Below are 21,363 nucleotides of genomic sequence, written 5' to 3'. Positions count from 1 at the left end.
CTTTATTTTCACTGCAACATTCCTCTGTTTCACGTTACAGATCAACAACTTTTAATAAAAACTGAATTAAACATTGAAAATTTAAATTTTGCTATAAATACTATTTATTTTTGAGTAACAGACAGTAGGATAACTAGGGTAATGTGGTACAATTGCGATCATTTCGGACAAACGTTACTGTAACTGGAAACATATTGAAAAAAGAAATAATGTTAGCTATGGCACGTGTTCTTGGATGTTTAGTGAATATGTAACATAAATATTGAACAGTTACACATGTTCGTTTAAACACAAGAAAAAGTTGACGTTGATGTGTGCTGAGTTTCTAGTCAAGGTATCTATAAGGACTTCTTTGACAGCTTTTATATCACTCGATTCATCGCCGTCAAGTTCACAAAAGATTTTCCTTACTTTGTTGTAGTTGATACAGCAACACTAAGAAGCATTACGCTAAAAATCCCATCATGTAAGAAATGCTGAAGGGGGAGGGGCAGTGAAGGTGCTTTTTTCCCTGAATTTCTGTACTCGTTGATGAGCTTCCACATCGATTTTCTTGCCACAGGAAATTAATTTATCCAGATCAGAGTAATCTGATCGCACCTGTTTTGCAACTCTGTGTAACACATGTGCAAAGCAAATGACGCACCCCCTACTGGGGTAGAGAACCTGAAGACCCTTAACTGCTTTAGCCATGTATGAAGCACCGTTTGTTACTAGCAGCAAAATGTTATACCTGTTCACACAAACCGGCTACAGCATTCTCATGCACTTCTCAAACATTATAATACCTGGATTCGTGTACAAATTGAAAAAAATCCACCCGTAATGACTTGTCATTAAGCCCCCGACGTTGCCGTGTAGTATCGAGGTGCGAGCATTCTAGAGTCAATTTTAGTGTGCGATTCCAATTCTTGGCTTCGAGTTCTGACGTTGTGTGCGAGGACATGAGTTTCTTATGCGAACGATGTAAGCGGCCTGTTATTAAATGTTATCTGTGGTTGTCAAACTGGAGTAATTTAATGTGCTATTTACTCCGAATGCCTAGCAATTTCCGAGGGCGTGGTTTGGCAGGAACCTAAAAGCACGCCGGCCAGGATGGCCGAGCGGTTCTAGGAGCTTCAGTCTGGAACCGCGCGACCGCTATGGTCGCAGGTTCGAATCCTGCCTCGGGCGTGGATGTGTGTGATGTCCTTAGGTTGCTTATGTTTAAGTAGTTCTAAATTCTAGGGGACTGATGACCTCAGATGTTAAGTCCCATAGTGCTCAGAGCCATTTGAATCATCTGAACCTAAAAGCACAGTTTAAATTGCTGTGAATGAGACAAGTAGCAGAGGTATTCAAAATATTCGCTCTCACAAACAGCTGGTTGTTTTTATTCCGAATGTGGCACGATTGCCGAATGTGAGGTTAGGCATGAAACTAAGGGCACAGCTGACATTAGTGTGATTGAAATCATCTGCAGTCATCCTTACATTTTGTTTCTCATAAACATTTGGGTGATATTTGCGAAAATGGCGTTGTTTCTTCTAGTATTTGATGTGTTAGTATCGCTCTGCCTACTTGAGCTACATAGCACAATGCAGGTTGTTGATCCAACGCTTTGTCATTTTCCACGAATTTTCGTTGGATGCGTAGTATGATGTCTTTTTGAATTAATTTTTTGTTGTCACTCTTTATATCTGAGCTATACAGAGCGTCTCGGCAATGGTCAGTATTTAAGGATGTGGCAGGAACGATCCTTCGAAGCAAAACAATCCACGTAGTAAACACGGGTTCTAAAATGAATACCTGAGGAACTGTGAGCGTTCTTCATCGTCTGTACCTAGGAACAAATCTCTTCTACAGCAGGCTCTTCGCTTTCCATATTTTGCAGGAGGCAGTAGAGACCAATACAAGAAAAAACCGTCTAGTAAACAAGGGCTAAAAAAGGCACATCTTATAAGCTATGAGCACTTGTTCAATTGAAGAGATGTGCTTCACAATAGCGAAGACATACCAGTGCTCATAGCTCTTGAGATATGCGCTTTAGAGTCCATATTTACCGGACTTTCTTCTTGTATCGGTCCATACCACCATTTTCAAAATATGGAATGGAAAGAGCTCGCATTAGAAGACATTTGTTTAACAGTATCTAACATGAAGAGGTGCTCATAGTTCTTACAGCACGCATTTCAGATCCCATGTTTACTAAACGTTTTTTGCTTCGAATGAGACTTCCTGTCATATCCATGATTACTGACCATTCCTTCTGCGGAATCTTATATAGTTCAACTCAAATTGTCTACTCCACCTTTAATTATCTTCGCGATTTTTAGCTATATGTTGTTCTTCTTTCTGCCGCGGTGCCTGTATTGGCCATGAGTTGGTTCAAAGAAATCGTTCACACAGGAGAATCGTGTACACATACCGTCATTTGACCATCGGACAGACTCCCGTATGGACCACTTATTAATGAGCATCCCTGGCGTAGAGAAACAACTGAAAAATTTGAAAGCAAATAAATTACCGTTTCCGTATGGAATCCAAATTAGGTTTTACGAATATTTTACAGCATTGGACCCCTGCCTAGCCTGCATTTATGGTGAATCTCTCGCTCAGTACAAAGATCCAAGTGACTGGGAAAAAGCGCAGGTGACTCCAGTCTATAAGAAGGGTAAAAGGACGGACTCGTAACATTACAGACCAATATCCCTAACTTCGGTTTGCTGCAAAATCCTTGAACAATTCTTCGGTTCGAATATGTTAAAATTTCTTGAGACTGTGAGAAACTTACACCCACGAATCAGCATGGTTTTAGAAAGCAGCTTGTCCTTTTCTCATATGATGTACTGCGAACTCTGGATGAAGAGCAGCAGACACAGTGCATATTTCTATATTTCCGGAAAGCGTTTGTCACGGTGCCCTATTGCCGGTTTTAACTAATGGACGAAGATATATATAAGTTCATAGACATATGAGTGGCTCGAAGACCTCGTACGTAACAGAACCCAGTATGTTGCCCTCGACGGCGGCTGTCCGTCAGAGACAAGGATATCGTCAGTAGTGTCTCGTGGAAGTGTGACAGGACTGCTGTTGCTCTCTGTATACATAAATAATTTGGCGGACAGGGTGGGAATCAATCTACGGTTATTTGCTGATGATACTATGGTGTACAGTAAAGTATCGAAGTTGAGTGATTGTAGGAAGGTACAAGACGATTTACAAGGAGAGGTCCCCAGCGGAGCGATCGACTTTTTGACACTTTCTATGCGGTAATGTAGGTTAAGATACCAGGTATCAAACACTGCAGGTATTCAACCCGATGGGTCCTTCTTTGCGAGTAACCAAAGAACGAAAAATTCAGGATTTTGTGTGATACTCAATAGTGCGACGGATAGGTTAACAACTTTGCATACAGGTGGTTGGGAGTTTAAATCTCGTTAGGTGCACAAAGATTTTTTTATGTTTAATTCTTTATCGAAATTATCTATATCATTATTTTTATTCAGTTAATTGGTTCGAATGTAATTTTTTATTTCTGTTCCGTATTCACATAATTTCCATCACCGTATGAACGTTTTATTTGGTTTCAATTTTCCTCTGTATCATTCTTTTTCTTATCGGAATTTTTGTGGATATCAATTTAATTATATTAACCTTGTATAATATTCAATTATGTGAAAATTCAGAACTATGAGTTAAAAAACAAAAGGATAAAGAATGATAGGAAGAAAAATGAGATTAAGTGCAGAAGTTGATATTATGATATCGTAATTAAAATTATGTGACAAAGAAATTGAATTAAAATATTACTTTTAAATCAATTAATTGAATAAAAAGGAGATCAAAGTCATTTCGATAAAGATTAAAAAAGAAAAAATAGAACCTTACTGCACCTGATGAGATTGGATCCCACAACCTCCTGCAAGCCAATCTGTCATTCTATCAATTACAGCCAGCAATAGTACTACATAAGCCAACATTTTTAACAGTATCGCGTAACACACAAAATTCTGAATTTTTTTGGTCAGCTACTCGCAAACGAGGGATCACCAGGGTGAATGGCTGTAGTGTGTGATATCTGGGATCTTAAGCTACGTACATCACTGTATAGATAGTTTCAACAAGTCGATCGCACCGCTGGGGACATTTCCTTGTAAGACAAAATTTCTCTAAATGTCGAAAAATTAAACTTAATGAAGATGAGTAGGAAGAAACAACCCATAATGTTTAGATACAGTATTATTAGTGTCCTGCTTGACACGGTCAAGTCTTCAAATATCTGGACGTAACGTTGCAAAGCGATATGAAACAGAACGAGGACGTGAGAACTGTTGTAGAGCAGGCGAATGGTCGATTCGGTTTATTGGGAGAATTTTCGGAAAGGGTAGTTCACTTGTGAAGCAGACCACACATAGGACGCCGGAGCGACCTATTCTTAAGTACCGATAGTTTGGGATCAGTCGCAGGTCGGTTTGAAGGAAGACATCGAAGCAGTTCAGATGCAGGCTGCTAGATTTGTTACCGGTAGGTTCGAACAACACGTAAGCGTGACGGATATGCTTCAGGAACTCGAATGGGAATCCCTGGAGGGAAGAGGACCTTCATTCCGAGTAAAACTATTGAGAAAAATTAGAGAAACGGCATTTGAAAAAAAATGGTTCAAATGGCTCTGAGCACTATGGGACTCAACTGCTGTGGTCATAAGTCCCCTAGAACTTAGAACTACTTAAACCTACCTAACCTAAGGACATCACACACATCCATGCCCGAGGCAGGATTCGAACCTGCGACCGTAGCGGTCGTGCGGTTCCAGACTGTAGCGCCTTTAACCGCTCGGCCACGCCGGCCGGCTCGGCATTTGAAGCTGACTGCCAAACGATTCTACTGCTGCCAACATATATTGCGCGTAAGGACCACCAAGAAATTGATTCTCATATGGAAGCATACAGACAGTCGTCTTTCCCTCGCTCTATTTGCGAGAGGAGCAGGAAACAAAATGAGTAGTATTGGTACGGGGTACCCTCCGCCACGCACCATACGGTGTCTTGCGGAGTATCTCTGTAGATGTAGAAGAAACCTTGTGAGGGTCTGCAACCAACCCGTCTGCGTGCTACACACACTGGACCTACAGCTGGAGTTATGTCTGTGGTGCGATTTCGTATGACAGTGGGAGCATTCCCTGTCTTCCCACGGACCTCGATTGGAAATTCGTACATCCTTCAGGCGATTCGACCTGTTGTGCTGCCATTCATGAACAGCAATACAGGGGTTGTTTCACAACAGTATAACGCTCACTCAGATACCCCCGTTATACCCAACATGCTCTGCAGAGTGACGACATGTTGCTTTGGCCTGCTTGATCATCAGATCTGTGTCTAACCGAGCACATATGGGAAATTATCGGACAACAACTCCAGCGTCATCCACATACATCATTAACCGACCCTGTATTGACCATCCAAATGCAACGGGCATGGAAATCCGTCCCACAACCTGATATCTATCATCTGTGAAACATAATGCATGCACGTTGCATGCTAGCATTCAACATTCTGGCTGTTACACTGGTTATTAACGTAGCAGCATTTCACATTTCCAATGGCTTATCTTGCGCTTACATTAGCCTTTGACCTTGCAATGTCAGTCCTTAAGTATGTTACTTAGACAAATGTATTTCCGAAATTTCGTTACTCTACATTATTTCTTGATGTAACGTTTTTTTCCGTCTGCGTGTACTGAGACTTGTTATATCTACAAAGAAAACACAAAACACATCTTTGTTTCTTTTCATTATTCCATTAGTTGCAAGAACTCCTGCTTCCTCCGCTCTTGGCCTACTCTGGCAATATGCTTTGTCTTCAACTTTTTATTCGCGAAAATCGTTGTACACCTACAGGGCGACAATCATTGAACTATATGAATTAAAATCATAATGTCTGAATGGTTTGCTTTATGACGTTCAAACTGCATGGTTGGCCGCGGGGAATGATGGGAATTAGTATGCGCGTATGGGAGACTGAGAATCCCAAAGGGTGACTGCGTGGTGTGCAATGTCCAGTCACAATATAATCGGAGCGATATTCCTTGATGGCACTGGGACTACTCAGCGGTACGTGAAGATTCCCCCATTATCCAAATTCACCATGATTTCGAGGAGATGTGGTTCATGCAAGACACAGCTCGACCCTATCGAAGCAGGAGAGTGTTTGATGTCCTGGAGAAGCATTTTGGCGACCGTATTCTGGCTCTGAGGTACCCAGAGGCCACTGGCATGGGCATCGATTGGCAGCCATACTCTCCGAATCTGAACACATTCGACTCCTTTTTGTGGGGCTATATTAAAGACAAACTGTACGGAAATAACCCCAAAACCATCTATGAGCTGAAAACAGGAGGTTATCGACAGTATCGATGTTTGGATACTTCAACGGGTCATGCAGAATTTCGCTATTCGTCTGCGCCACATCATCGTCAATGATGGCAGGCATATCGTGCATGTCATAACCTAAATCCGAATACATGTAGTGACCTTTACATGTTAAATAAAGTGTGTGCACGCCAGAGTTTGTCACTAATTTACGTTTTTTTATATATATTTCAACAATTTTCACCCTGTATACATGGATATTAACGATACGACAAATTAAATGACTAACGAAGAACAAACTGTAAATATGGCCTAGCACAATGGATTTGATCTTCACTCTTGTGCTCTAAAATACATAAGTGATGAAATGTCTCTCACTGCAGCCACGAATATTTCAGTTACGAGAATGGCAGGAAGTTCGAGTTGATAGACCATTTAATACTTCAGCAAACTTGGAATATAGCCTGCATAATAGTCGTTAACAGTTGTGCAGGGACTAAACAGAAAGTGTCCAGGGGAACAGTGACATCATATTGCTAACGATGCAGGACAGGGTTTTTAATCCACACACTCAGGTGATGGAAAACTAACGGACAAGGAGCATTAAAAAAAGTAAGGCGAAAGATATCGAATTATGAGGCTGTACTCACCCAGAAATTCTACTGGCGAGGTCGCCAGTACGCTGCGTGTCGTGCCAGCTGATGTCCTGCCGCAGCACCGACTCGAGGTACAGGTCGCGGATGCGGTACATCTGCGGGCGCACAAGTATTAGGTTGCTGCGTAAGTTCTTAACGTTTTTCTATAAGCTTATTAAACACAAGAAACACACATAACATTTAGTCATCAATAATATATACTGCTTCATTAATTACAACAATGAGATGACTTTTCGATTCCACGACTGTAGAAATCACATTGTTTTGACTCGTCGAGCCATGTTCGAAGCGCATTTTCATCCAAAAAGGAAGTTCCTTGAAGGTTGTGCGACAGAGAGCGCGAAAAGTGAAAATCTGAGGTGCAGGATAAGGTGTATAAGGTGGGTGTGGAATAACTTCCGAACCCAACTCATACATAGTGTTTCTTGTCAGTCTATCAGAATACTGGAGGGCGTTATCGTGGGGTAGCATCATTTCACGCTGTCTTCCTGATCCTTCTCCTTGGATTGCGTCTGAAAGACGTCTCAGTTGTTGACAATAAATTTCAACAATCATGGTTATACCTCGGGGACGGATTCTTAACACGCCCCACCGCCGCTGTTCCTCTATGTGAATAAAATTATCTTTGTGAATGCGCACAGGTCTTTGTATGAGGAGTTGCTGCTTTGTTTTGGTTCAGACATTTCTTAGTTTGGCGTAAAGACACCATTTCTGACCACCAGTAACGATACAAAATAAAAATGGTCGGTGTCGTTAACCAGCCAATTGATGACGAGCAAGCAGAGACTTGGCCACCCGCTGATTTTTGTTATTTTAGCTCAAATGGCTCTGAGCACTATGGGACTCAACTTCTGAGGTCATCAGTCCTCTAGAACTTAGAACTACTTAAACCTAACTAACCTAAGGACATCACACACAACCATGCCCGAGGCAGGATTCGAACCTGCGACCGTAGCGGTCGCGCGGTTCCAGACTGTAGCGCCTAGAACTGCTCGGCCACCCCAGCCGGCTATTTTAGCTCAGGGCGTACAGTACGATACATCCGATTATTCAACCTTCCCCATTGCTTGAAAATGTCGAATGATGGTGGAATGATCAGAGTTCATCACATTTCCAGTTGTCGAATACACTGACTTGAATCATTGTGGACTAATGCTTTTCAATGATCTTCATTAAACCCCGAATGCCTTCCTGAACGTGAAGAGTCACTAATGTCAAAATCTGGACGGTCAGACGGTGTTCTGAACGCCGATCCTCCCGAACCAGAATCCAGTGCCTCAGCCATGTCACCATCTCGCTCGGTGCGAAACTCTAGTGTTGCAGGTTCCAGGGAGGTAATGCTTTTGTGGCAAGTAGCAAGTACGAAGCAGGAGGAGGAGGAGGAGGGGATTAGTGTTTAACTTTCCGTCGACAACGAGGTCATTAGAGACGGAGCGCAAGCTCGGGTGAGGGAAGGATGGGGAATGAAATCGGCCGTGCCCTTTCAAAGGAACCGTCCCAGCATTTGCCTGAAGCGATTTAGGGAAATCACAGAAAACCTAAATAAGGATGGCCGGAGACGGGATTGAACCGTCGTCCTCCCGAATGCGAGTCCAGTTTGCTAACCACTGCGCCACCTCGCTCGGTACGAAGCAGGAAAGTGATGTTTATGCACTGGGTGGTTTATAGTAGTAATAAAGGTTGTTACCCTTTGGATGATTTCCAGTGTGATGGAAATTTCAATAACCCAAAAGAACGTGGTTTACGTCTTGGATGTGTGGTGGGCAGCACATAAAACGTCTACTGTAAAGAAGCGCTTCCACCATTGCTACTTCCCCAGTAGCTAACACCACAGCTTAGGCATCAGAGGTTCCCAAATTGTTAGTGTAACTCAACACCATCTATTTTTTTCTCGTGAACGGCACCGCATCCAGCAATAAACTCTTTGCAAGTGCCTAAACGAGCTGAAACACCAATTGCCCAATAATATTGCCACTACCCTAGAAGCAGAAAATGCAGTCACGGAATTTTTAAGAAATTATAGCAACCACATATAACTATTCCCACAGAGAAATCCTCTACTGGCCCGTAGTCCGTCAGCTAGGTGACAATACCATATCAACGCATTGTTTAATTTTCACTAATCTTCACCTTATGGATGTCATCCTGTCGTTGTCTTCACTCCGAAGACTTGTTTGATGCTGTTCAGTATAGTTTCTACATCCCTTCATATACATCATCACCATAGTGACTAGCGTTGATGTCTCTGGTTGTGTCCTAACAACTTATTCTTTCTTTTAGTCGAACTGAGCTATAAACCTTTTTTCTCCTTTTTTCTCCCCTCCATTACTTATCCCATCTTCTCATCTGATCTACAGCATTGCTCTACAACACCACCTGTCAAATACTTTTATTCTCTTCTTGTCCATACTGTTGATCATTTACGTTTTCCTTCTATATAGAGCAACGCTCATGGCGAATTCTGTCAGGAAAGACTTCCAAGCACTTGCGTTGATAAAGGTGTTCATATATACTCTTACAGAAAAGCTCTTCTTGCTGCTGCATGTCCTCTTCCCTTTTCCCATGGTCAGTTAGTTTGCTCTCTAAATACAAAAACTCGTCTACTGCTTTCATTATTTGCTAATCTAATCCTGTTACATTCCATTATCCTTGTTTCATTTTTGTTGGCGTTCACCTTGTAATCTCTTTTCACGGCTATTCTTTCCACACAGCTGATCTTTCAAGTCCTTTTCTGCCTGTGGCAGAGTTCCAATGTCATTTTAAAATTTTTATTTCTCCTCCATGAACTGAAACTGCGTTTCTAAGTATCATCTTGGTTTCCTTTATTGCCAACTCAGAGATTGGATAACCTGATGTTTAGACTACGACATAATATCGCTCCTTTCTCAACAACAGCCTTCTTTACATATCCTTCGACACTCATAATTATAGTCTGGTTCCTGTGCAAGTATTAGATAACCTTTCACTCGTTATATTTTATACACGACATCTTCAGAATTTCGACGAGTGTTTTCCAGTCAACATTATTAGTTTCTTCATATCTGTTGAGCGCCGCAGCTCCGCAGCTACAGGGCTACTACAAATGATTTATTCATTTTCAGAGCTTTATGTTTCTCCTAAATAGTACATGTACTAATGGGACTGATGAACGAGTATTACCATAAACTCACCAAATCTGGATTTTGCACTCTCTAAATGCTCTATGAGTTGCCTTCTGGTCACACGACACACGACCATGCAGTAGCCAAGTTGGTTCCATACCTTACATAGTCATAGTGACATCCTGTTGCCGAGCGGTCTAAGGGGCTGCAGTCATGGACTGTGCGGCTGGTCCCGGCGGGGGTTCGAGTCCTCCCTCTGGCATGGGTGCATGTGTTTGTCCTTAGGATAATTTAGTTTAAGTAGTGTGTAAGCTTAGGGACTGATGACCTTAGCAGTTAAGTCCCATAAGGTTTCACACACATTTGAACATTTTTGACATCCTGTTGCTGGTCATCACAGCAATCCTGGCCTTGTTGGTTGAGCTTCTCCAGTGTACCTATCAGTGGGGGTACGTAAACTCGATCTTTAATGTACCTTCATCGGCAAAGGAACAGAGCCACATCATCTTCGCCACTAGACCCAATCCAGCGATGCGAAAGTTCATGGTTTAGACACCAGCGAACATCGATGGTCCGATGGTGGGTGCCCTGTCGTGTTGGAAGATGAAATTCTCGGAATCAGCAGTCAGCTGCGGAAACAACCAGAACTGGAACATCTGAAGGTAAGAAGTACTCTTCATAGTATTCTCACAAAAGAAAAAGGGCTCATGCAAGTTCGTCCGTGACATTGCACTCAAAACATTGACGACGGCGAATCTAGTTCATGCGCCACACTTTCACGTGGATTTTCAGTGCCCCAACCTCACACATTGTGACGATTAACCTTTCGAGATCAATGTAAGGTTGCTGACTATTAGCTCGAAGGCGAAATGTTTGCCCTCAAGTGTTTTCTGCATTGTGATGCGGAACTGAAGGTTCCAACCATAATCTTCTGATTTTTATGCTGAACCCGCTGCGGTATTCCAAGTTCGTGGTTTAGACGGACAGTTGATTTTGTAAGACTGCGTACGAAACATTCCCTCCCGGCCTCCACATTTGCATCTTGCATACTCGGTCGACTGGTACTTTCCTGTTTACTGAAACGACAATTGGCCCTAAATTGCCAATACCGACACACAATGCTTTCTACACGTGGTGGTTCTTTTCCATAATTCCCTATGAATGCATGTTACACTGTTGGGGCAGATAAACATCTCGTATACTCCAACACACAGGAGCTCTTTTCTAGCTTTGTCACCATTTTGTCATAGCACTGCACTCGTAACGACAGATGGCAGGCACAATGAAAACTTAGTGATTCTCCGGTTCTGTTGATGCTTCTGTCATATTTGTACATGTAGTACTCTGAAAACGATTGAATCATTTATAGTACCACTGCATATAATGAATTAAATAATAACCTTTCCAGATGCGTTTTACACGTTCGGTTAGGCTTTTATACTGTAGCCATTGTTTAGAGGAATCTGAAAATTGTGCTGCGCTGAAACGACGTCAAAACTGACGCTGCTTCGTTACATCACAATTAGTAATTTTCTGCATTTCTGTAATATCTTCAGTTTTAAAGAGCATTTAGTAACCAATGCATTGAAGTCGTAGTCCGCTTGTGCTTTTGGAAACATTTAGCAATTCAAAATCTGGTTGCGAATTTTCGTTTTTCCATTTTACAGAATGTAACAAGACAATACCGACCAACTTCTAGGGATAACGCCGGCCGGTGTGGCCGAGCGGTTCTAGGCGCTTCAGTCTGGAACCGAGCGACCGCTACGGTCCGAAGTGGTTGGCGCTGCTTTTGGTGAATATCTTGCGCGTCACACAAACTGGTATCTTTATAGTTTTTTATGTCCTGGCTGTGCACTGAAATAATTAATAAATCATTAATTAACGTCACTATATTATAAAGTGAATCACCTAAAACTTGGGGTTGGTTGGGTGGTTTTGGGGAAGGAGACCAGACAGCGAGGTCATCGGTCTCATCGGATTAGGGAAGGAAGGGGAAGGAAGTCGGCTGTGCCCTTTGAAAGGAACCATCCCGGAATTTGCCTGGAGCGATTTAGGGAAATCACGGAAAACCTAAATCAGGATGGCCGGACGCGGGATTGAACCGTCGTCCTCAAGAATGCGAGTCCAGTGTCTAACCACTGCGCCACCTCGCTCGGTCCTAAAACTTGCACTGCAAATGTTATAGAAATGGAAAGTGCTACTGCTATGGGGTTTTCACAGAACGGATTGGCAGTCAGGGGCTCGTATTGTTAGCCAATAAAAAGATTGCGGTAACACTTAGGAGGTGTACTTTTGTGCAAACATACACTTTTTAACAATGCCTATTGACATAAACAGACTTAAAGTAGGATAAATTAGAATGTCAATGGGTTTGTTACAAATTCTAGAGAGAGTCGTTTACGAGATACCGTATTTTGGAAAGTTGCCACACCGGCACTTGTTTGTGCCATTTAACCTATGTAGTTGCTAGATACGATGATGTTACAGTGTGATTATGTGTCCCCTGAATGTATTACGACTTGCTAGTCAGTTGTGTGAACAGTACAAGCAGTAGGACGTGAGTGGACCATGGGATTTACCCATGCAAAACAAGCCCACATGCCCATGGTGTATGGAGAGTGTTGGAAGAATGTAGTTTGTTCTTGTATTTATCATCCTCTGCAACCATTTACGTGAAAGCGATAATGTAGCACTTAACAACGCAACAGCAAGAACCATTGACGACAGAAGGAAGTAGAAATTAATGCTCTTGCTGCTCTTGCAGTTGATACGCACGTTGGTTTTCGCACAATCGCACGAGGAAGGAAGTGGCACGTGTTAAGAAAGGTGTTCTACGCATTCTCCATCGATATAGATTCCATCCCTATGGAAACCATTATGAGAACCATGTTAACTTCCGTACATGGGGATCGTGTGACTTACCTTGTTTAATAATGAAACCACACTTACCAGTCATGGCCATGTAAACCACTCAAACATGCACTTTTGTCTGTTGACAATCCCTGTTGACGTTCTTTAGGTGCAACGTCACCGTCCATCGAGCGTAAACGTGTGGTGTGGAGTAATGAGCCATGAGCTCAAAGGTCCATTTTTGATAAACGGAACACTGAACGCGACCAAGCAACGCAGCCTCCTAACAGACCATCTTCCGTGGATACTATAAGACGTCTTCTGCAGACTATCACGAACATGATGGGTGTCCAGCCCATAGTGCACGAGGTACTATAGGATGTCTTCACAAATTGTTTCCAAATCGTTGGATTGGACGCAGGGGACCTGTACCTTGGCCGGCGTGTTCCCCGGATCTGATGCGTGTAGGCTTTTCTCCGTCTACAAGGACATGCCAACTACACCCGATGATATGTAACGACGTATTACTGCGGCCTGCTTGGACATCGCCGCTAAAAAATACTAGTACGTGTGCAGCAGTCGTTCCAGATGAGACTGGAAGCGGTGGTCGTTTTGAACACAACCTGTGATGTACAATTGTCCCGTTAATCGTCAGAATCCGCAAACTGGCGAATGCATTTGTATTGTTCTTTAGTGTGTGCTACCACGGGTATTGTACAAGTGTCGGTGAGCGAACTTTTCGAAATACGATATCTCGTACACGATTCGCAACTAGAATCCAGAAACAAATACCAATAATGTTCTAATTTACCCAACTTTTAGTTTGTTAATGTCAATAGGCATTGTCACATTTAAAAAGTGTATGTTTGCACAAAAAATACACTTTCCAAGTGTTATTAGTATCTGTTGATTGGTTAACAATACGAATCTCTAGCTACTAATCAATTCTGTGTAAACTGCATATCAATAGCATTTTCCATTCATCGTAAGTCCAAAAAGTTCTGAGACTGATTTTATTTCTGGTGTACAAGCGACGACAGCGCAGTAACTACGGTGGCAGCTGTAAACACAGATACATTCGACCAACCGGTTGTGAGCAAACAGTATAGCCGCAGACGTTCGATGTTGATGTGTCACAAATGGCAATGGAGCAAATCCTGTGTGCAGACATCCTCCAGAACGTTTTGGAGAAAAATTCTCCAGAACGTTTTGGAGAAAAGTGCGTGGAAAATTGGCCCGGATATCTCGACTCCAAACAAGGCACACTACTCGTGTACGTCTACAGTTCGTTTCTGAAAAAAATCATCACGGGCCACGAGACTTGGTTTTATCAATAGGCACCTACCACAGACGGCCAGATGAAGAAATTAACATCAAGGGTCTGCACTTTGATGACATAACCAACATTCAAGCCAATGTGACGAGCAAACTGAGCACCATCAAAATGAAGGACTTCTCTGACAGTTTCACATGGTCGTATAAACGTTTTGTGCGTTGTAATCAAGTGGACGAACACAATGTAGAATGCGTGAAGCATTAAACCTCCATCTTTACTTGTCTCTGTTAATCCAATCTCGAAACTTTTGTACTGAAGGAGAATAGAAAGCAAGTTCTTCTCATGTACGACTGTGCCTTATAATAAACGTGTATCGCGTAATAAACAAGTATATACATTAACTTCCTCCTATAAACTGCCCACAGTACCAATGTGGAAAAACTGCTGCTGTTCTCTTGTCCGTTGTTGGAAGTAAATTATGGACTGAAAGATTAGTACTCAAGCTTTGCATCCAGAATAATGGAGAGCTTGATTTATTTTAAAACGTATGATGTGTGTGAGGATAATGGACCTCAGATTCAAACGATAGTAGAAAATAGCGAATTGGCTAATTTGCAATAATGAACTGATAGTTGATTATTTAATTTGCTATTAAGATAAACTACTAAGGTAAAGAACTGAACTTTGTGGCAACAACTTAAATTCACAGCGACTGTTTAAAGTGATGACCACCAACGTCATTGTATGCATCACGATGGTGGATATCTCTTTTTCCACACTCTCTGCAACACCCATGTTGTCTCTTACAGGTGGGACTCTACCAACTAATTCCTCTTGTGTTCATGCTGGGACTTCATATGTTAAAAACTTCATGTAACCCAGTTCACTGTTCTCCTACGTTCTGTATTGTTTTTAAAGGTCTTGCCAGTAACGTCGACGCAGAACGATAAGCTCTTTAGAAAATAGTGCGTTACACGCACTGTTCATTCCAGACTTTGTATCACTCGAAATATTCCTCTACAAGGATTGGTCGCTACTCTCAAAATAATGCTTCACGCCCTAGGTGCAGTCTGCACAAATATTACGGCTAAGTGCAAAAAAATCAAAATGTCCCCTCCCTCAACTCAGATTTTGGTCATCTACCATACGCTTCATTCTGACTCTGTAAGTTCGAAAACCGGTATATTCTTCACAAATAAATTGATTTCAATTCGCGTATCTTGCTTGGATTGTAAAAGCAGACTCAATGTGTGGGTATTCTAGTCTTGTTACAGCAATTGAAGCAATGTAAACTTTGGAAGACATGAGGTGTCAAAAGCGTAGACTGTATTTAAAGGTCTTTTCTTGATGAAAGGCCTTACATCTCTCTAGATACGTACCTGTCTGTTTGAAACGCGTTTGAAGATGAAGGTGGAGACGTAGCTGAGGGAGAAGTTTGCGATGCCCAGGACGGCGCTGTATATGGCGTAGTGTCTGATTCCTGCCAGGAAGACGTTCACCTCCTGGTCGGGCAGCGTCACGTTGGCCATCGACGCGTTGACTGTGGCTGTGCCGAAGTCCACCATGACCTTGGTGAGGTCGCCGAGCAGCCAGTGGCCGGCGGGTTGGGTGACGCCCGACCCCAGCCCCGCCACCAGCCCGGCAAACAGCAGCAGATGCTCCCAGGTCGACGAGAAGCGGAACTGGAGGGCAAAAAGTTGTCATCTTAGCAAGTGAAAACTTCCTTAGAAAAGTCTGGGAACTGGTTTTCGAAACGAAAATTGAAATGTTCTTCAGTTCCAGAATGAAATTTTCACTCGGCAACGGAGTGTGCGCTGATATGAAACTTCCTGGTAGATTAAAACTGTGTGCCGGACCGAGACTCGAACTCGAGACCTTTGCCTTTCATTCTGGAAACATCCCCCAGGCTGTGGCTAAGCCATGTCTCCTCAACATCCTTTCTACCAAGAGTGCTAGTTCTGCAAGGTATGCAGGAGAGCTTCTGCGAAGTTTGGAAGGTAGGAGACGAGGTACTGGCGGAATTAAAGCTGTGAGGACGGACCGTGAGTCGTGCATGGGTAGCTCGGTTGGTAGAGCTCTTGCCTCCGAAAGGAAAGGTCTCGAGTTCGAGTCTCGGTCCGGCACACAGTTTTAATCTGCCAGGAATTTTCTCTTCAGCTCCGTCTACTAACTTTTCGCTCAACGGGCTATAAATAATCACTATTCCTCCAATTCACAAGTAAAGTGAAGGGTCAAAACGAAGTACACTCTGCGATGCACTTAATGGTGATGTACAGTGCGTAAATGAAATATAGATCTAGGTGTGGATTCATGATCAGCGGGCAGGGGGGGGGGGGGCAAAATTCAAATGACTATACCTGTCGTTAACCTACTACTAAAGGAAAGAGGAAAAAGCGACTGCAAGAGCGCTGCGAGAGGCATAAGAAGCTGTCGCCTGAATTGATAAATTGTTGCAGATCGTATACAACGACGGCGAAGTACAAATTCTCCAACACCACATGAGAGGCCGGGTATCTCTTGTCAGTAAGCAAATAGACGCACATCTATTCCTTTTGGCCGAAGAAAGCAGAGAGACGTTAATAAACCCCTGCGTGTACTTTTTCGCTTACAGCATTTCTCTAGAGAACAGAACCACGTTCCCTAGTTACCAACTTGCGTGCTTTGCGAGACAGTCACTCTGCGGGCGTTGGAGTGACCATACTTTTCTTGAGACTAAATCGTAAGCGATGTGTGTTCTGTGAGTTGAGATCGGCCTACGCTGATGAGGCAAGACATTATGAGCATATTTTCTCTAGTCATCTGTATCTGAGGTGACGAAGTCATGGGACACTTCCTACCATCGTATCGGACTTCCGGCGTAGTGCAGTAACTCGACGCTTAATGGACTCAAGAAGTCGTTGGAAATCTCCTGCCAATACCGAGCGACGCTGCGTCTACAGCAGTGCGAAAGTGTAGCCGGAACAGTATTTTGTGCACTAACTGGTCCCTCGATTATGTCCCATAAATGTTCTATGAGAATCTCGTCGGGCGATTTGAAGGCCAAATCATTCTGTCGAATTGTCCAGAATGTTCTTCATACCATTCGCCAACGATTGTGGCCCAGTGACATGACATGAGAACATGAAGTGCATAAATGGCTGGAAATGGCCCCAAGTAGCTAAACTTAGTCAATGGTCGGTGCAGGTGTATCAGAAGAGCCAGTTCGTCGCATGTAAACACAGCCCACACCATTATGGAGCCACCACCAGCTCGCAGAGTGCCTTGCTGACAACTTGGATCCATGGGTTCGTCGGATCTGCGCCACACTCGAACCCTAAAGTCAGCTCTTACCAACTGAAGTCGGGGTTTTTCCAGGAGGTGTTACGAGCCCAGGAGACGTCTGCAGACGACATCGTGCTGTTAGAAAAGGCACTCGCGTCGGTCGTCTGCTATCATAGACTAACGGATACGTGCGTCGTACATCTCTAATTGATTTCTGCGGTTATTTCAAGCAGTGTTGCATGTCTGTTAGTGCCCATAACTGTACGCAAACGCCGCTGCTCTCGGTCTTTAAGTGAAGGCCATCGGCCACTGCGTTGTCTGTGCTGGAAGGTAAAACCTCAAATTTGTTATTCTCGGCTGTGGATCTCACAATAATGAATTCCCTAATGATTTCAGGACTGGAATGTCCCACGTCCCAAATACCGTTCTGTGTCCAGTCTCTTAATTCCCTTCGTGAGGCCATAATTACGTTGGAAACTTTTTACATGAACCACCTGAGTACAAACGGCAGCTCCGCCAATGCTCTGCTTTTTACGCCTTGTCTACGCGATACCACCGACATCTGTATACGTGTATATTGATATGTCATGGCTTTTATCACCTGAATGTGTAATGACTAGTTTAGACCCATAGCGTTCATTTTCAAACCTTTACCTGCATCTGTGATGTTCGACGGTAACACAGTTCTAATGGAGCATTCGAAATACTTGTTCGTACAATAGGTCAACATAACACATGTGACAGAAGAACATGACAGAGCTGTTTAATACGTACACATTAGTTAAGAATGCAGGCATTAACGTTGCAGTATGGCATGAAATGGAACGAGCAAGTACGCCCGGTAGTAGGGAAGGCGAATGGTCATCGTCAGTTACTGGGAGAATTTTAAGAAAGTGTTGCTCATCTATAAAGGAAACTGTGCACACAATATTTTTGCGAGACATTCTTGAGTTTTCTGGGTCCATGCCAGGTCGGTTTAGCCGAAGACTGAACCAATTCATAGGCGTGCTCCTAGATTTGTTACCGGTACGTTTGATCAACACGTGAGTATTACAGAAATGCTACGTGAACTCAAACTGGTGTGTCTGTATGGATGAAGAGGTTCTTTTTGCGAAACACTGTTGAAAAAGTTTAGGAAACGGACATTGGAAACAGACGGCAAAACGATCTTACTGCCATAAACACACACTCCGTGTATGAACAGCAACGACACGGTAAATCAAGGTTCGTGCGGAAGCATATAGTTACAGATTGTCGTTTCGCCGTGCGGAGTGGCGGCCTGTCCCGGCGGAGGTTTGAGTCCTCCCTCGGGCACGGGTGTGTGTGTTGTTCTTAGCATAGGTTAGTTTAAGTTGTGTGTAAGTTTAGGGACCGATGACCTCAGCGGTTTGGTTCCTTAGGAATTCAACACACACACACACACACACACACACACACACACACACACACACACACACACTGTCGTTTCTCTCTCGTTCCGTTTGAGTGTGGGAAAGGGATGTGTAGCAGCAGTGCAAGCTACCCTCCGCCATGCACTATATGGTGGCTAGCAGAGTACATATGTAGAAGAAGATACCAAAATTTTGGTACATGTATGACTAATTGTGAACGTGACGAGTCTTGTGTCTAACTCCTACAGACCACTTTTAGAGACAGGTGAGCAGTATCATGCCAATGATAATATGAAGAAAAACTAATGGAATTTGCCAGTCTTAGCTGTTTCGTGTTTCTAAGACCAAAAATCTTTCCAAAGAATTATGTTCCCGGTTTGTGCTTTGACGTAATGGACAATAATGGACAACCAGCTACCGTAAATAGCAACTATCATCAGATTCATAATGGTAATGAAATATCGTTCAGCAACATGCTGCTAGACGACTCTCATAAAAATGGAAACTTACCAGTTTTAAGAAAGGGACGGGTGGCAGAGCCTCTTCAACTTGCTGCTCTTTTGAGTTCGTTGCCTCCCTGAAACAAAGAAATGGCAATGGGAGTATAAGAAAGGATGTATGTGTAACATTGGTGGCAACAGCAAGTTCAGATATCACGAGAAATGTGTTTTTTTAAGTTTTTGTTGCCGTAACATACATCAGACGACGACTTACGTTTCTGTCGATGAGGGAGTCCCATCTTCCGGTTTGTCACCTGCCGACAACATTTCGTCCGTTGCTCTGTTTTTCTCTTCTTCGGATTTACGTAACAGAGGCTTCTGACCCTCCATCCTGGAGAAAAGAGTAACAATATGAGGTCTCTGCAAAATTTTAAATAAGTTTCTGCAGTACAAAGGACTTTCCTGGCATGATACCACTACAGTTTTCAGACAATCAATATTTCAGGACATAGATTAGTATGATTCTTAAAACAAACAGTATCAGTTCCTTTTCTCTGCAAGCATTCTCTAGTATTATTTAACAAATGAGAATTTAAGATACTCCACAAAGTCGTCGGTGTTTAAAGATTTTCTTCCTGCAGCAAGATCGCCAGCAATGGCCATTGCGATATTCGGAAGGAAGCTGCTCTTGTCATATCAGTCTTCCAACTTTGTACATGTGCCTTTATTGGCTGAAATTCAACGTAAGATCCGTCTGACAGTCTGCTTTCGGCTGCGGTGGGGCGAGGACGTCCGCTGCGCCCCGCCGTGCGCGACCGTGAGCGCTTGCTTGTGTTTACCTTCTCGCGGCGCGAGTTATATTTGTTCCAAGTTCAGTGCGACTATGGCACACACATGGCGCCACGATACGTTCAAAATTACTTTCCAACCAGATCACGCGCGTCCTCGAGCCTATGAAATAGAACACTTCATACGCGATGATCTACGTTTAGATACGGCGACTGTCGTCGGAATACATTTTTCTATAACGGCGAGCGTGGTTTATGTTAAAATGCCCAGTGCAGAGGTCTGCGCCACAGTGGTTTCTAAATACTCGAACTCTCTCCGATTCAAACATTCTGACGGGCATATCGGTGCAGTGACGGTGGATCATGCAGGCATGGGACTAAGGACTGTAAGGGTTTTTGAGCTCCCCTTCGAGGTCCCAGAGGATGTTGTCAAGGACGCCTTCCGACCATATGGCAATGTCATCAGTCACGCTGCAGAAAAGTGGCAAACTTTCTCGACGTATAAGGTCTACAATGGTGTGCGCCAAATTAAACTTGAGCTCATGAAACATGTGCCGTCCTATTTGAACATCGGTGGCTGTCGTGCAATCATAATGTACGACGGTCAACCGCGTACCTGTTCCGGATGTGGGCAGGAAGGCCATGTTCGATCGAGCTGCTTACAACGTAGAATTACGCAGATACCAGTGGGAGACTCCGTTTCCCCGACGGGGACGACAATCCTGCCCCTCACGTACGCTCAGACGACGATGCGCACCATAACAATCAGAACGAGATGGACGTGGACGCGAACATTGTCCCGACCGCGGCTTTCCTAGCGGAAGGTGATACGACGCTGGATTGCCTCCCACATTCGGATACGGATGTCCACGTTCGAAAGCAACGTTCGCCTCGACGACGCAAGCGATGTCGGCGGACTCCTTCTGACGATTGCCTCCTACACACGGCCGGTCAAGAAGGTGACATCTCGTCAGACGGCATGGATGCTGCGCCTGCTGAGGATCTAAGTGGTGTAGACGGCTCACTTGCCCATACTACGAGTGCCCAGTTACTTCTTGCACCAAAGATGCAGCAGGTCGCGTCGATGGATGGCGCTCCGTCTACCTCTAGCAAAGACGACGTGCGTGAGAGAGATTTAGGTGCCGATCAGCTACACAGCATCGTGTTGCACCCACTGTGGTCGGACGATGTTGAGGAACTTCCTGGAGAGGGCAAGGGAGACAGGGGAGGGGGTGGCATTGAGGATGCCAC

At 43.6% G+C, this 21,363-nt stretch overlaps 1 protein-coding gene across 1 annotated transcript in view; it reads right to left on the bottom strand.

The window, feature by feature from the left end:
- LOC124789683 (ATP-dependent translocase ABCB1-like) overlaps positions 1-21,363 on the bottom strand; it is a 213,597-nt gene that overhangs the window by 155,633 nt on the left and 36,601 nt on the right. Inside the window, exons 3-6 of the mRNA XM_047257118.1 lie at positions 19,599-19,715; positions 19,395-19,461; positions 15,612-15,914; positions 7,000-7,100 (exon numbers count right to left, since the gene is read on the bottom strand). Of these exons, the coding sequence (XP_047113074.1) occupies positions 7,000-7,100; positions 15,612-15,914; positions 19,395-19,461; positions 19,599-19,715 (588 nt within the window). The remainder of the gene's footprint in view (positions 1-6,999; positions 7,101-15,611; positions 15,915-19,394; positions 19,462-19,598; positions 19,716-21,363) is intronic.

This window comes from Schistocerca piceifrons, chromosome 3 (assembly GCF_021461385.2).
Source record: "Schistocerca piceifrons isolate TAMUIC-IGC-003096 chromosome 3, iqSchPice1.1, whole genome shotgun sequence".
Lineage (NCBI taxonomy): Eukaryota > Metazoa > Arthropoda > Insecta > Orthoptera > Acrididae > Schistocerca > Schistocerca piceifrons.
Note: the sequence above shows the minus strand (reverse complement) of the source record. Positions and strands in the feature narration are given on the sequence as shown.